The following is a 16494-nucleotide window of genomic DNA, read 5'->3' on the forward strand; positions in this document are numbered from 1 at the left end:
TCCCAAAATTCAAAATCAGGCCTGTAGCAGAACAGGTGGGCCCATAGTAGAACAGGTGGATAATAGCAACATTGAACAGTACCTTAGACATTTCCTGGAATTGCTTGTTCACAGCTATTCCAAAATTACGAAACATCCATCCTGCATTATTAACTCCCTGTTCCTTTCCTCTTTGTTATAGGATTGGGGTCTTCTTGGAACGTGATGTGCCCAGATCAACTGAAAACTGTGACGGGGTCCTGCTTGTTCATCCCATGTGAATTCACCTTCCCCAGTGATGTGATGACTCCAAATGGGATTACTGCCATCTGGTACCAAGACAATAATGGCCAAAAGGCTGTTGTCTACCATTCCTCCTCCACTGAGATAGGTGGGAGGTTTCAAGGACGCACTGAGCTTCTTGGTGACCTCAGCAAGAGGAACTGCACATTGCTCATCAGGAATGTAGTAAAGGAAGATGCAGGAAACTATGCTTTCAGATTTGAAATAGACAACGTGAACCGTTGGTTGGATAAAAAAGGTGTCACGGTGACTGTTACTGGTGAGCATTAACATGTCTCTTCGCTGACTATTTTGCTGATGGTTTATTGATGGCTACTTGGGTGATGTTACTCCATTAATAACTATAATATTATGAATGAGTGTTGATTGCATGGCCAGTTCTAGCTGGACAAAGATGTATTTAGGTTATAATCTCTCATAACCATAAATGTCTCATGTGGCTTTTTGTGATAAACCAGTGTTGGTAGACTGTCACCTTCGTTACAATTCTCTCTTACATTGCATAATATTCACAAAGTATTTTCTTAAGATTAGAGGCAGGAACTGGAATGAATTTTGAGAGGTTTATATATATAAATCTAAAACCCAAGGTAAGTGCCTGTGCATTGCCACTAAAGTCAAGATAATATGCAGTCTAGCTGTTCGGTTAACCACTAAAACAACAAATTGTGTTCCTATTGTAAAGCGTCTATTTTTTTAGTTAGCGCGGGAAGGCTCAATAGGTCATCTACAGCTTAATAAGTAGTTTTTGTTATGGTAATAGACATAACGGGGCTGATTACGGTGGCAGTTGGACAAGCGTCTAAGTGCCATCGTTGTGGGAATGGGACCGACTGACAGGTAGTCGGCAGTCGCGCCCGCCAAATTACACAGCGGTCAGAAACATGCCTCTTGCCATTGAGACTTGTGCTGCGGCCGGGAAAAGAGCCGCAGCACAAGAACTAATGTCAACAGGCATTTATTTTAAAACATCCCTGCACCATGTGTCAGGCACCACACGGTACCTAGCATACGGGACACAGATGTTTGGGCGAGCACCACAGATGCCCCCGGGCCTCATAGCGGAGGCCCAGGGGGCAAGGGGAGCCTGCTAGGGGCCCCCAAATTCCCTTTCTGACAGCCTTTCTATGGCGGTCGGACTGCCATGGAAAGGCTGTTGGAAAGGGACATGGTAATCAGCCCCAAAGTGCGATTACTCTTCTGAAGCTGTGGTAGCATTTAATTAGGCTATGAAATTCACTGGAATTGAAAACAAATGTGACAATGTAAGGCATATCTGACAATGTACATTACCTCCTGTGGCACAGACCGCATTTCACCCTGAACCACTGCATCCAATACATTACTGGGGTCCAATTAGGGCATCAACTTATTTTAGCTAATGTTTGTTTGTACTCAATTAGGACATGTTAGAAATTGGGTTACTAGTTGACTGAGGTATGAGCCCTGGTAAATCTGCAACCACAACTCTAGTCAGGGTAAGGTCTGGGCAAACCCTAGATTTATCTGTTAGTTTGGCACAGAGCAGTGAGACTTAACTTTGAGGCAGTGTGTAAACCTGGTGTGAAAAAGATTCCACACCATGTTAGGAAAAGACCAAAACAACAAAAATCTAATAAGCAGAACTGGAGAAATTGAATTACTAAATGTTAAGTAAAAATAACGCCATGAAGCAAAGTTGCACCAGACCAGGACAAAGTTACAAGTTAAGCTGGCCACGATGGAGCATGGGCTGGCTACAGGGACCCACTTAGGCCAGCTAAACAAGGTACTTGAAATCCTGGTTGCGGAGCCTTGCGTGGATCTGCATTAAACATGCTTGGCACAGCTGAGGCAATCCAAACTGCAGCGAGGCTGCGGTGCAAGGTCATGTTACGTTGACGCCAGGGATCCTGTTGATGGGGCTTGCGATGCAAAGGCCGGTGTCGAGGATGTGTTGCGCAGTCGAGGCAATGAATTGGTTCCGATGAGCGGTGAAGCTGCGATGCAGAGTTTTGGTGTCATCATCGAGGCTGATGTCGATGAAAGCTGCAGGGAGCTTGCAGCAGATCTGAAGGCAATGCGTTGAATCCAAGATGCTGTTTGCAGCAGCAATGTCAGTCTTTTGAGAGGGGTTCAATCCACACAGCAGCAGCAATTGTGTCATTTCTGCTCGAGAATGCCCTGTTCACCTGAAGAGATGTGTTGATTCTGCTCGGGGATGAGCCACTCATCAGAGAGGATTCATTGGTTCCCATGGTAAGCACCTTAGGCCCACTTCCAAGGGTCCAGGACTGGGGTGGCACCACTTGGCAGGGCAGACTCACTGTTGGAGAAGCAGGGTGGTTGGAAATCTTTTAAGCCCCTGAGACTTCAGAGCAGGAGACCAGCCAACTAGCCCTTGGAGTCACACTGGGTTCAAGGGATGCAGGTCCAGTCCTTTTCACCCAGGCAAAGGTCTATAGGCAGCAGGTCAGTACAGCAAAGCAGTAGTCCACCGGAGTGAAGTCTAGCCGAGTAGCAGTCTATCAGCAGCACAGCAGTCCTTCTTCCTGGCAGAGTATCCACAGGTCCGGAAGTATACTGACGTGGTGGTACCTTAGGTCCAGTTCTTGTACCCAGTGGTGTTGTGTAGTTCCTATAAAACCTATATAGGATAGCGTTTAGACAACATACACTGTAGGATTGGTGTCAGACTGATTCTAGACACCCCCACCAGGTATGTTAGCCTATGTACCAGTTAGCTCACAGTGCCACTAGAAACCCCTCTTACCAAGGATAGAATAGTTCTTGCCAACTATCGAACATGGCAACCCTGAACCCTCAGAATCGTGGAAACAGTGTACTACTTTTCGCCTAGTCACTCTTGCTCACTTAGTCTCAGAGAGATACACAGAATAAACAGTATGGACATTTTTCAATAAGCATTTATTGAACAGTCGTTATTCTAGTGTAAAATAGGTGTGCTGAAACAATCATTAGACAGTAACAGATATAAATGATTAGAAGCACTAAGAAAGTAAAAGGGTGGTACATTTCTACCATTTTGCTATAACCATGAATACAGGCAAGTATAGAAAATACGTGACAATAAAATGTGTACTCCTACGATTCTACCCTAACTAGATGTACCTAAGTGTACCTAGCATGTATGTAGGTGTCAAGCCAAGAATCCCTCTAGGATAAAGTCACCCCCATTACCTGAAGTGAGAGACTGTGGGACCCCGTCTTGGTCTCGAGTCGGACACCCTGCAAGGGATGTTCAACCACTGTGAGCTGGAGTATCTGCATGCAGGGACCTCAGCATCTCACGTCAGTGTGTCGGCAGGGAAATACTGATCTCCTATGTTTGTCTGAGCAAGATGTGATGTGTATATACCCAAAGGTCTCCCTGAGGGTTCTACCTTGCTGTGGCACTTGTGGGACTTAGGATGACGTTGGGAATTAACTTTATTCATACTTATTATACAGGAGATGGTAGTCCTGCTGAGATTCCAAAAATCTTGTGTTCTGTGTGCAGTGTTATATCTAGGTAAAAGGTCAGTCACCAAGAACCGTTATGTGTGTAATGTAGGGGAGAATATCAGTGAAAGGTTACAATGTCACCTGAGCATATATTGGGGTACCTATATGGAATATAACCCCCACTCCTCAACCGACTGGATGACATAATTAAATTCTAATGTACTACTAGGCTGTTTAGGCACTGGTATGCAAACAACTACAGTAAAACAATAGCTTTGCAAAAAAATGTACAAAAATAAATTCTAAAATATGGTAAAAGAAAAAATGGTCACTCAAGCAATAGCTCTAACGTGTCCATATATATAGTTTGAAGCACTACAAGCATTGTAAAGCCCTGCAGGTCATATAAGTGTAAATTGTTCTGTAGTTCCAATTTTAGTTTGAGTAAAAAAAGGAAAATTTTCCCAGCACACGACAAGCCAAATATTTATGTGTCCTGGCTGGTAGACGCAACATTGCTGTTGTCTGACTTCGCAGATGACGACCCTTGTAACACCTTGCAGATTACATCAATTGAGCACAGATGATCTCCCGTACTGCCTGCAGCCGACGCGGGGGGAGCTTGTGCACCATCCAAGGCCTGGGTGTCAGTGGAGGAGCCAGTATCCATTCCAACAGGAGCAGAGACTTCCTGTGGAGGTTCCAAGAATGCCGCCATCAACATAGGAATACACTGGGGACACTGCAGAACATGGGCCCAGTAAAGCATCAAAGTCCGGTTCACAACTGATGGGAGTGTCAGACAGAGATCCAACACGCATTCTTCTCCGTAGAACAGGCATCGGAGAACAGGTAGGACACAGTCCATCCAGACTGGACTAAATGACAGGAACCAAGAGGCGCTTAGTTTCAGTAGGCGAGGTGTGCCTTGATGTTGTACCATGCGATCAAGGTATTTACGCTCCAGGAGTGCTTTTTCCATCTTGTTGGTGACTGGGACGTCCTTTGCGTAGCAGAAAAAATACAATCTGATATCTGCTATCAGAAACAGGATCAGCCGAAATCCTCCAAAAATGCTTCCGGATATGGAGTGTATAAAGTTTGGTATAACTCCGAGGACGGTCTGAAAGGTGCTTAACAGTCCCGAACCTATGGTATTAAATAGGTGGCCTATACCTGTCGTATCAGACATGTTAGAGATACGATTTACCATTTCTGTGAAATGTAAGGGGCAGTTCGTACATATGAGTGCCTATATCTCAGCCGAGGACCTTGCGATCTGGAGAACAAAATCCTCCCGGGCGGAGGTTAAGGGCACGGTTTTCCGTAGAAGCATGGCTTTCATTCTTCTCAGAGTATCAAACTGTATAAAGGAAACATTAAATGGAAACCATAGCGGCGCCTCCCTGACTGTGTGTGTCGGTGGAAGCAAAACTTGCATACAGCAAGTAACCCTGAAGCTCACGGTAACTAGATATGCGATGCCCGGAAGCATCCCACAACAACCTTGATCGTTCAGCATCAAGTAACTCCCATTTGAAAGCAACCTGAATACCGGGGTAATCACGGTTGCTGGGGTACCCCTCAAGTGACAGGATAGGGTCACTACTGAACCATTGCAGGCCCGTGCAGCATAATATCTCAATATTTGAGGTTGAGGTTTTTAGCCAATCGAGGCATAGCTTCCCAATACTGTATGATGTCACCACCCCTGGATGTTCTCTTGTACATAGCGTGGGTCTGGCCTGTGGATACTAAACCCTTCAGTGGTACCCCTGAATCTTCCCTGACATCTGTTTGTGTCTGTGGGCCAAACCAACCACCCCTTCCAATTGGGGTCTGATCTATTGTATTGTTAAATGTCATCTATTGTAGCCCCTGCTTGTGAAGTTAAAATTTCCTCGGTATGTGATGGTATTGGAATCTGAAGAGTGTTCAAATCCTTGTTCTTGGCTATTCCAAGACAGGAAGTCTGTTGCACAGTATCATTTAGAAGTATCATCTGGTGAGGAACGAGGCATGCTCTGAATAGCGCTTCTATCCCCTGGACTTGCCAGTCTCTAGAACCCCAGTACTCTATGTCTTTCCAAAAGTCGAAATCCTTTTCAGACAGTTGGGGGATAAAAGTTTAGTGTTAGCATATTTTTCTGTGCGGATGTCATCGCAACCTTATAGTAATATGAGGTCGGGTCAGAAATGTTATATCCTGAAAAATATGAAAATTTACGTGCAAAAGTTTTCAAACTACTTTTCAGTGGTGTAGGGCAATGTTCCCATTGGTGATATGCGAAAACATTTCTAGGGGTACTGGATTTGTGGAGAGAACGATGACCATAATGTTGATAACAATACATGGTGTTAAAATCTGATGTGTCTTCTAACATTTCATTATTAGAAAATGCAGCAGACTGTTCTAAATTAGACAACGTATTGTTTACAGTTTCAAAACCCCAATCATCGGAAAATGCACTGGAGGTAATGATATCATTTAAGGACATTTTAAATAAATGAGGTATTTTTAAAAGTTCGGTCGGACCAAATATATCATAATCAACCTTGTCCCATACTATACCATCAGGTATATGAACTGCTGTAATGTTCACTGATGACAAGTCTCTTTGTTCATGATTGATGAAATATGAAGTTTCAGGATCAAGTTCACTTTCAATGCTGCAGAGCTTTGGCGAAGGTATGTTCCATTAATAAGTAAGCAGAAAACAGTTACTAAGCCTATCGAAAAGAAAGAACAGTATATCTATGATTATCCAAAGTTCTAGCCAAGGTGACAACAGGTAAGTCTTTTTAAGAAAAATGAAGACGTCTTTGATTTGTTGTTGAAGAGATATTGGGTCTGGCGTTGTTTCAGGTTTACTTGGATCCAATGAAAATTTATCAAAGTCGATGAAATAGCCAGATGCAGTTTGATCCATTTTAGGTAGCTCAGCAGGTTTTGTTGAACTTGTTGAGGGCTCTTGTTGAGGCATATTTATGTAAACATCAGTGTTAGGTCGAATGGAAATTTGTCTTTCATTTTGATTTTGAATTTCTGTTTCAAGAGGAACGAGTTCATGACATTGTTTCATAGTCCATCATTCTGTATGGGAGAGGAACGTGATGAGCCTTTCTGTCTGAACTTCCTGTATAGTGGCTATAGGAGGGCGTCGGCTACTCAGGAGCCCACGCAGCCTACTATTCAGTATCGGCCACATAGTGTGATTTGATCAGATCAATGGAGACAAATCTCTTCTCCTTTTTTCCGGCAAGAGCTGGCAGAAGTACAGTTCTTGTTCCTTCAAAGGCCAGAACAGGTACAGGCTTTCTGTAGGATGGCCCAAATTCCTTTTTGTCCACTATCTTTTCCCTGACCAGATCCCCAACTTTAGGAATCCAGACAGGTCTTGCTGTGACTAACTTGACTTCCCCAGTGGTGGTCCCCTTTACCTGCACATTACTTTGTAGTGCCCTGGATTCATTTGGATCCTGTAAAACATCCAAACATTTATTGATGTCAAAATGTTCTTCATCTGTGCCATCACAATCGAGATCAGGTACCCACATTCTCATCCCAAAAAGGACCTCATAAGGAGTGACACTCCCTAGAGAACTTCTTGGTATGTTATTCAAGGCCCGTTGTACCCCATATAAATGTTTGACTCAACTGCCACCCTTGCTTAATACTCTAGCTGTTAATGATTGCTTTAACTCCCGGTTTTTCCTCTCCACAACCAAATTTCCCTCGGGTTGGTATGGAGAGGAGTACCGCAGTGCAACACATAAACTTCTCATGGCTTCCTTGTAAGCCCTAGAGCTAAACGCGGAGCCACGGTCAGAATGTGCCAACTGCGTATGTCCCTATAAAGACTCACAAATCTTTGATAACAGTTCGAGCGTCAGCCGAGTGCTGAGGCCATAGCCATAGGAATCTCGAGCAGGAATCCACTGTAGCCATGATGTATTTGTAAACCCCATCAGATTGTAAGGGGCTGCAGTGGTCCAAATAGAAACAGGCAAGTGGTCTGTCTGATATTAGCAATGGTGTCTGTGTTGGATGTGTTATGGTGGAGCCCTTCATCTGTTGATAGATGTCGCACTTTAAGACATATTCTTTGGTCTGCTTTGTTAAATCCGGCCACCAATAGCGTTGTTTCAGTTAAGAAACTGTTGCTGTAACTCCCGCGTTTGCAGAACCCAGACCCTCGTGTGCAGCTAATTGTAAGCCCAATCTGCGATCCATGTTTGGTATTACTCTATCCCCCACTCCGGGTATTTAAGCAAATGGAACGTTATTTGCATCTAACTTGTAGGAGTACTTAAGTGGAAAACCTTTTGGCGATGCCTTATTGTCTTTGCGTGAAGCAATGACAGCTACCATTATCTGTCTGTCTATTCTCGTTTTTGAACGAGTGATTGCAGCTATGGACGCAGTTCATACTGCCCCCTTTGTGGCTTCATCAGCCAATGAGAGCCTTCAACGTAAACACCATCACATTTATGACTCAGCGTGGGTATCACGTGAGCCCTTGGTAGTTCGCTTTTCAACTCCACTACCTGTTCCCATAGCGTTTTATGCTTAATTGTGCCACCTTTTGAGTCTTTAAACCCATTTTGTCCCCAATGGTGAAGATATTCATTGTATGACTAGACACAGTAAAAAGAATTGCACACAATTAGTGTGGGGAATTCTGAATCCGTATTTATCAGTGCCAGCAATAGAGCTTTTAATTCCACCAGCTGAGCCATTCAGTCTCCTAGAGCTTGGATGGAACTTTCCGTCCTGCATAGACCTTTTACAATCGCACATGCAGCGCTGTACTGTTCTTTGCTTCCAAAGGCCGGCTGAGCAGATCAGTCAGTGTAAATTATGTATTCATACTGATCTAGAGACATTATTTCATTCAGGAGACGATATTCTTGTTCATATTGCAAAAATGCTTGTGTTTTAGACTTAGGTCGTATCTGTATTCTACGTCTGATGCAGTGAGAGTATTCGCCCATTGTATCCATTTTGGATGTAGAGCTTTAGCATTTGGAATGCTAGTCTTTGTAGCAGCCTCTAAGGCCGGTACTGGAGTCACGACAATTATTTGTTTTCCCTGGGCTAGTGCTCTTTCTCTCACTACAGCAGTATGTACAGCTGTCAGAATTTTCTTTGTGGATGCGAAGCGCATCTCAGCGTTCTTATATAAGTGTGATTTGTATGCTATGGGTAATGTTTCGCCTTCATTGTATGTTAGGTAGGTGTACCCAGATTGACCCGCAACTATAAGGATCACTAGGTTGCAGACATTTACGTGTGTCTGTAAGTATTTAAACGCTATCATGTCTCCTTGTAGGGAAAGAAGGATATCTGTGTGTTCCTGTGTCCATTGTCTAACTGAAAAATCAGGTCTTATGAGGTCGTAGAAAGGTTTAACCCTTTCTGCGTAATCCGAAATGTATGTTCTACCAAAGTTAAGGGATCTCAGTATGGATTGTACATTTTTCAATGTTTTTGAAGGTTGGAGCAGCGCACATGTTTCTAAAAAGTTAGCTGCCAAGCTTTTTCCTTCACTTGAGAGCTCTCATCCCAAAAATAGGACATTGAGTTAGGCATTTTTAAATTTTTTAAAGTTGAATTTGTAGCCCTCAGAGGCGAATCCCAAAATTATGGTGCTCACCCTGGTCAAGTGTTCCTCTAGGTCATCATCCATCAGATAAATGTCATCTACATAGGACAATGCCTCTTCATCCAGATTCTGAAGTAACTCAGGTACCCTAGCTGAGAACAACCCATAGCTGTTTTATACCCCTGGGGGAGTCAACAAAATTCTGTCAAATATCTGCTCTCAGGCGCTATATTTTGGCAGAAAAATCCATTTGAGATATCTAGTGTTGTTATGTATTTTTTCTGCACAGTTATTCATCAATGAGGCACTGTGTGCGTTTTGTACTGCAAATGTTTTTGTGCATGAGTTTAGATGTCGATAGTCTAAAACTAGACAATATGAGTTGTTAGGTTTCATTACGGGAAATAAAGACTTATTCATTGAAGAGGTGCAAGTTTCAATCACACCCTGGTATTCAAGTTGATCTAAGATCTCCCTGACCTGTTTTTTAGCTTCTTGCTTAATTGGATACTGTCTCTGTGGATTCAGAGTAGATTTTAATGGTATCACATGGTGGGTTAAATCTTCATCCTACCCAACATGGTTGCGATATAGTGCGGGGGCAAGGGCTACCGTCCATGTCTGTGTATATGTGTGTTTTAAGTGGTTAGGGACGAGGTCTGAAAATGCTGGGAAAATTACCCTTTCTCCCTTTGGGCAATTCATAACAATAGCAGGCGGCCAATCTCTTTCAGCTAAAAGAATGTCATAGCCAAAAGTCAGATTCTCCCAAAAGAGATCGTTATTTTTTCTGGGCTTGTTCCCCTCCATTTGGAGTGTTATTTCATGTAACCTATGTGGGACACTTACCCTAGTATTAGGCGTTTCCACCATGATATGTTCACTCAGCTCTGCTGTCACCAGAAATTCCATCAGGTTCTGGTGAGCTATTGTTACTTCTGCTGCACTGTCTAGTATCATCAGAGCCCATTCCCCGTTCAATAGTTGAGTCCTTAGAATTCTGGACATGTCTGATCTTAAGACCTGCTACCCTCTTCTTTTTGAATTGAGGTTTTGATTTTGCTTTTTCTTCTTTCTTTCAAGTGTTTTATGGAGCGTGTTATGTGTCTACGGACTTTGTACTCTTTTCTTGTCTGTGTTCAGACCGTCCATTCCTCTCAGGGTTTTTTGATGAACCCTGAAAGGAACAAGAGGAATGTGTATCAGTGTCCTGATACCTGTCAGGTTTCCTAATGTTGTCCCTATTCCTAAAGTTATACCTCCTTTTGGAGGGCTCCTGTTGAGGAGACCTACCTCTGGATTAAGATCTATTCTCTTTATTCTATTGTTGTTTGTTATTTCCCCATTTCTTCATGGAAGAAGCAGGTGCTTGCTTAAAGGAATCTTTTTCGGTACTACCCATCATTTGAGGTTTTATAGCCCTAGCTCCCAAGTTGTCCCTACCTAATTCTGTATAAGCAGCTTCAACTATTTTAGGTAATTCATGTTCCTGTTGTAGAGGGGTGAACTCCCTTAGGCGTTGGTGTATTGCCACCGATGCAGCCTCCCCTTTAATGTTTGCTAATATTATTGCTGATACCTGGGCAAAATTACCTAGTAATTTCATCCCTAAGTTCAGAGCAGGTTTTGCTCCGTACTCGTTTTTTATTTGTCTTAATACATCTGGTATTACTGCTAATGGTGGGATACCATGAGTCCTGGTATACATGGCAGCGAAAACTGTACCCCAAGAGGTACAATCCTCTATCTGGGGGGTGACCCCCATGGGCAAGCAGATTGTTAACATTCTGTGTTTTTCTTGTGGGCTTGTGTTTGGAAATTCTGCCTCTAGCTGTGTTATTTTTTGCGCTACCCAGAATGGCATTTGTTCACGTTTTGTGGGCATCTTGCCCATAACTGCGTGTAACATTTGTGGTGTGATTTTAGTTGTTGATGTTTGAATAGAACCTGTTGGTGCAGCCGTTGCTGGCTGAAGTGTGAGTGTTCTCATCACAAATTGTGTCATGTTTCTGTACAGTCTTATTAGTTATTTATGAAGTGTACGTAAGTCTCCTACTGGCATTGTTTCAATGTCAGGATGTGGTGTATAGGCAGCTAACACTGGCCATGTTGCTCCGTCTCTTTCAAGCGGACCGAGTCTTACTTTATTTCTTGTATGGGGAGGGCGCCTTTAAACCAGTATAAATGCTCCTGGTAAGTGAGCGGAACTTCAATGTCCTCATACGGACAATATTCGTTTGGTAAGTCATCTTCTGTGTAGTAATGAAATGTTTTTGTTCGTCCATTTGCCTGTAGGAATCTAACCCATGATTAGGATACCTCAGTTCTAAATGATTTGTGTGCCTCAATCACGAAGGTTACTGGCCCACCCCTAGCTGTTAAACCATATGAGGCTAGTTTTAGGGTGATGGCATTTCTAACATTTTCTGTAATTTGTATTGCATCTGCATCTTTTTCTTCGGCTGAGAGATTTAGTTCATGTACTGTGTTATCCGCTTGCTCAGTCATTGTTTTTAGTACGAAGACTTTTTCAAGAGAACCAAGATAAGGTGTTTATGCACAAATAGGAACAATGTGTCCTTCAAGCTTGATTAATCCACAGCCAAAAAATAGTATTTTGCCTACTCAGCTCGGCGGATTTTGTACCCTCCCACTCCAGACGTCTCTGTGAATGTGAGTAGGGGTCTTTGAGAATAGCACGACTGAACTTCTCAGATTTCACTGTTAAATAAGTAACCAACCAACGTTGGGCGCCATGTCGTGTAGTTCCTATAAAACCTAAATAGGATCTGCGCATTTAGACGACATACACTGTAGGATTGGTGTCAGACTGATTCTAAACACCCTCACCCAGTATGTTGACCTATGTACCAGCTAGCTCACAGTGCCACTAGAAACTCCTCTTACCAAGGAGAGAATAGCTCTTGGCAACTATTGAACACGACAACCCTGATCCGACAGAATCGTGGAAACAGTGTACTATTTTTCGCTCAGTCACTCATGCTCACTTAGTCTCAGAGAAATACACAAAATAAATAGTATGGACGTTTTTCAATAACAGTCGTTATTCTAGTGTAAAATAGGTGTGCTGAAACAAACATTAGACAGTAACAGATATACATGATTAGAAGCACTAAGAAAGTAAAAGAGTGGTAGATTTCTACCATTTTGCTATAACCATGAATACAGACAAGTATTTAAAATACATGACAATAAAATGCATACTCCTATGATGCTACCCTAACTAGATGTACCTAAGTGTACCTAGCATGTATGTAGGTGTCAAGCCAAGAATCCCTCTAGGATAAAGTCAACCCCATTACCTGAAATGAGAGACTGTGGGACCCCGTCTTGGTCTAAAGTCGGACACCCCGCAAGGGATGTTAGATCACTGTGAGCTGGAGTGTCTGCATGCAGGAACCTCAGTGCCTCGCGTCAGTAAGTCGGCAGGGATATCCTGAACTCCTCTGTTTGTCTCAGAAAGATGTGATGTTTATATACCCAAAGGTCTCCCCGGGGGTTCTACCTTGCTGTGCCACTTGTCAGACTTAGGATGGCATCGGGAATGAACTTAATACATAGTTATAATACAGGAGATGGTAATGCTGCTGAGTTTTCAAGAATCCTCATGCATAATTTACCAGGGAAAATCAAGCGTTCTGTGTGCAGTGTTGTATCAAGGTAAAAAAAGTATTCAAAAGGTATGGATCACGCACTCCGTAATAACCCTTCTGTTAGAACCAATTTTAATAGGAGGTATTTGGGGGTTGGTTGGCGTGCAGCAAGGTATCGTCCTCTGATCCTGGGCGTGTGTCAACGTAACAACTGATGAGCTTCTCCACTGGTAAGGGTCTCTTTAGTGCACTGCCGGAGATCACAAATGGAACATTTTAGATGGGAATTTTCAATCAATTCAATCTCGAAGTCAACTTCTGTTTTCAGTTGAGTTTCTTTATTTGCCTTCAAAACAATATTTTCGTATGTTGTAATTGTCCACTTTGTTCATGTGAAAACATAAACCATATGCATCAATGGATGAACACCAAACCTTGTTTATTTCCAGTTCCGGTTTCACTGGGTCACTCAAATGGCGTTTACCTAAGGAGATGCATCACCCATGTAGCTATCCTGATAAGCAATACGTCCCCTGATGAAGGGCAGTGCTATGCCCGAAATGCATTGGGGACATTCATAATCTTCGTTTGGTGTTCATACATTGATGTATTTGGTTTATGTTCTCACATGAACAAAGTGGACAGTTACAACATGAGAAATTATTGTTTTGAAGGCAAATAAAGAAACTCAACTGAAAACAGAAGTTGGCTTCGAGATTGAATTGATTGAAAAATCCCATCTAAAATTTTCCATTTGTGATCCCCGGCAGTGCACACAGCGGGGAAGCGCATCAGTTGTTACGTATCTAGGTAAAAAGTCAGTCCCCAAGAACCATTATGTGTGTAATGTAGGGGAGAATATATGTGAGAGGTTACGATGTTACCTGAGCCTATTTTGGGGTACCTATATGGAATATAACAGTGGTTCCTTTGAAGTGGGGAGAATTCAAAGACAGGCCTTTGAAGTGCACAGAGATCCCTCCCTTCCTGCTTTGGCTCTAGACTCACTACAAGGGGGTATGCAGCCTGTGTGTATGGACAGGACACAGCTAAACCAGGTGTGAGGCTGGGCCCCAGCTCATCCCTCACATCCTGACAGGATGACCCATCAAATCACACCTAAGCCCAGCTGTCACCCACCCCAGACATTTGATCAGAGACAGGCAGCAGGCACCAAATGGCTAAGGTAAGAAAATGAAAATCACAACAAGTACGCCTGGTCATAAATTATCTTGTAAATTAGTTAACGTATGTGTAATGAAGCTGTTAAGAAAGAAAAAATTAAAACCTTGTTTGGGCAAGAATCCTCACTCACCAAGAGTGCTTCATTCACAGGGTTCCCTCCTCACACCCGGCCTGCAAAGTCTATGGTATGGGTTACAACTCCCATTTGGGAGGAGCTGAGGTGTTTTAGGATGAGCTATGAAAAAGCGTCTGTGAGGGACAGAGTGCAAAAGATGTAAAAAGTGAATAAAATTATCTCCAAAGGGCCACATATACATTATTGGTGGTCCGCTGGGACAGAATAAGAGAACGTGTTTTTGTGTACAGCAAATATACCCCTCTCAATGCCCATTTATGACTCCAGCGGGGTTCTATTGCATTCATCAGGACCTAAAAAATGTTTCTATTGTCACTCTTTGTGGGTAGAAGCAAAGGAAAATGAAAATATACTGGCCACCGTAGGATCTGAGCGGCCAGAATGACGATGGTCCATGTATATTCTGGGTCCATCGTCTTTCTAATAATAGCAAGGATAATGTCCACTCTCAAAGCCCTCGTACGTTTCAAAAGCGCCCAACTCCTTGGACAGTATGTAAGCCGCACCATTGAGAGGGGTATATTTGCTTTAAAAAAAAAAAAAGTCCTCTTTCTTTTGGTCAGTCCCAGCGGACCACCAACAAGGTATATTCGGCCCCTTGGAGATAGTTTTATTCACTTTTTACAGTTGTAGCCCACACCATGGACTTTGCAGTCCGGGTGTGAGGAGGAAATCCTATGATGAAGCATGTCGCCCTCGGGTGAGTGAGAGTTCTTGTCCTAACAAGGTTTTCCTTCTTTACTTTCTTGGCAGCTCCATTACGCGTATGTTAACTAATTTACAAGATAATTAATGACCAAGCATACATGTTGTGATTTTTATTATGATTAGGGATTAGTACACGTCTGGTTGGGCCCCTCCCCACTAGATCCCCTGTGTGAGATTATTAAGGTAAGAAAATGCCAAGTTTCTCAAAGTAAACATAAGGAGATGATGGCCGGAGCGCGGAAACTTTCCAGACACTCACCCTAGTCACAGATCTGGGTTAAATCCATCATCATTCTTTAGCTCACTTCGCCACCCTAGTTTAGACCCAGGCATATGCAAATCAGCCTTGACTCTGTTCCTCATGGGAACAGTCCAAGCCAGGTCTTTCCTGGACTGGAAACAAGCATCCTTTGACACGTTTCAGGATTTCACCCCTCATCAGCCACGCTAGCATGAATACAGTGGCAAAGTGAGCAAGGGACCCAACTGGGTCAAGAGTAATTTGCACAAGGCTGGGTCCGAACTGGGGTGGCATAGTGACCAAAAGAAAGATGGATTCAACACAGATTTCTTGACTGGGGATGAGTGGTTGCAAAGTTTCAGCACTGCGTCCATAATCTTGCTGTGTTTGCTATGTTTGCCCTAAGTGGCCAACCGGGAAATGCCCAGACGTGGGTCCCTTGCTTGCTGTGCCACTAGATTCAAACTAGCCTGGCTGATGAGGGGATGAAACCCCAAAACTGGTCCCATTATGCTTGTTTCCAGTCCAGGAAGGACTTGGCCTGGCAGCTCGGGCTGGTCAGTTCCTATGATGAACAGGGTCAAGGCTGATTTGCATATGGCTGGGTCCAAACTGGGGTGGCATAGTGACCAAAATAATGCTGGATTCAACCCAGATCTCTTGACTGGGGGTGAGTGGTTGAAAAGTTGCAGCACTCCGTCTATCATTTTTTAGTGTTTGCAACTTTCTAAAAGTGGCATTTTTAGAATTACAATTTAAAATCTGACTCCACTACAAGGTAGGATTTTAAGTTGTGATTCCAGAGACACCAAACTTGAAAGAATCATCTTTTACGATTTGGAAATTATGCTTATAGATTGTAATAAGGCAACTCCAATATTATCCTAAGGGAGAGTAAGGCCTTGCAGTAGTGAAAAACGCATTTAAGAGTTTTTCACTACCAGGGCATGTAAAACTTAAAAGTACATATCCTGATTTTTAAATACATTGCACCAGGCCCTCTGGGCTGTCGAGGGCATACCCTAAGGCTGACCTGTATGTATTAAAAAGAAATGTTTGGACCTTGCATATGGGTTATATTGCGAGTTCGAAATGGCAGTGTAAACTGTCCACACAGGCTCTGCAATGGCAGGCCTAAGCTATGGTTAGAGGGCCACTTAAGTGGGTGGCACAATCAATGCTGCAGGCCCACTAGTAGCATTTAATTTACTGGCCCTTGGTACCTTAAGTACCACTTTACTAGAGACTTATAAGTAAATTGAATATGCCAGTTGGGGA

The 16494-nt window shown here is 43.1% G+C and overlaps 1 protein-coding gene across 2 annotated transcripts in view; it reads left to right on the forward strand.

Annotated features, from left to right (window-relative positions):
- SIGLEC1 (sialic acid binding Ig like lectin 1) overlaps window positions 1-16494 on the forward strand; it is a 284641-nt gene that overhangs the window by 95107 nt on the left and 173040 nt on the right. For both annotated transcript variants that reach the window (XM_085642703.1, XM_085642704.1), the window contains exon 3: window positions 182-541. In XM_085642703.1, the coding sequence (XP_085498829.1) occupies window positions 182-541 (360 nt within the window). The remainder of the gene's footprint in view (window positions 1-181; window positions 542-16494) is intronic.

Source organism: Triturus cristatus, chromosome 2_2 (assembly GCF_964204655.1).
Source record: "Triturus cristatus chromosome 2_2, aTriCri1.1, whole genome shotgun sequence".
Taxonomy (NCBI): Eukaryota; Metazoa; Chordata; class Amphibia; order Caudata; family Salamandridae; genus Triturus; species Triturus cristatus.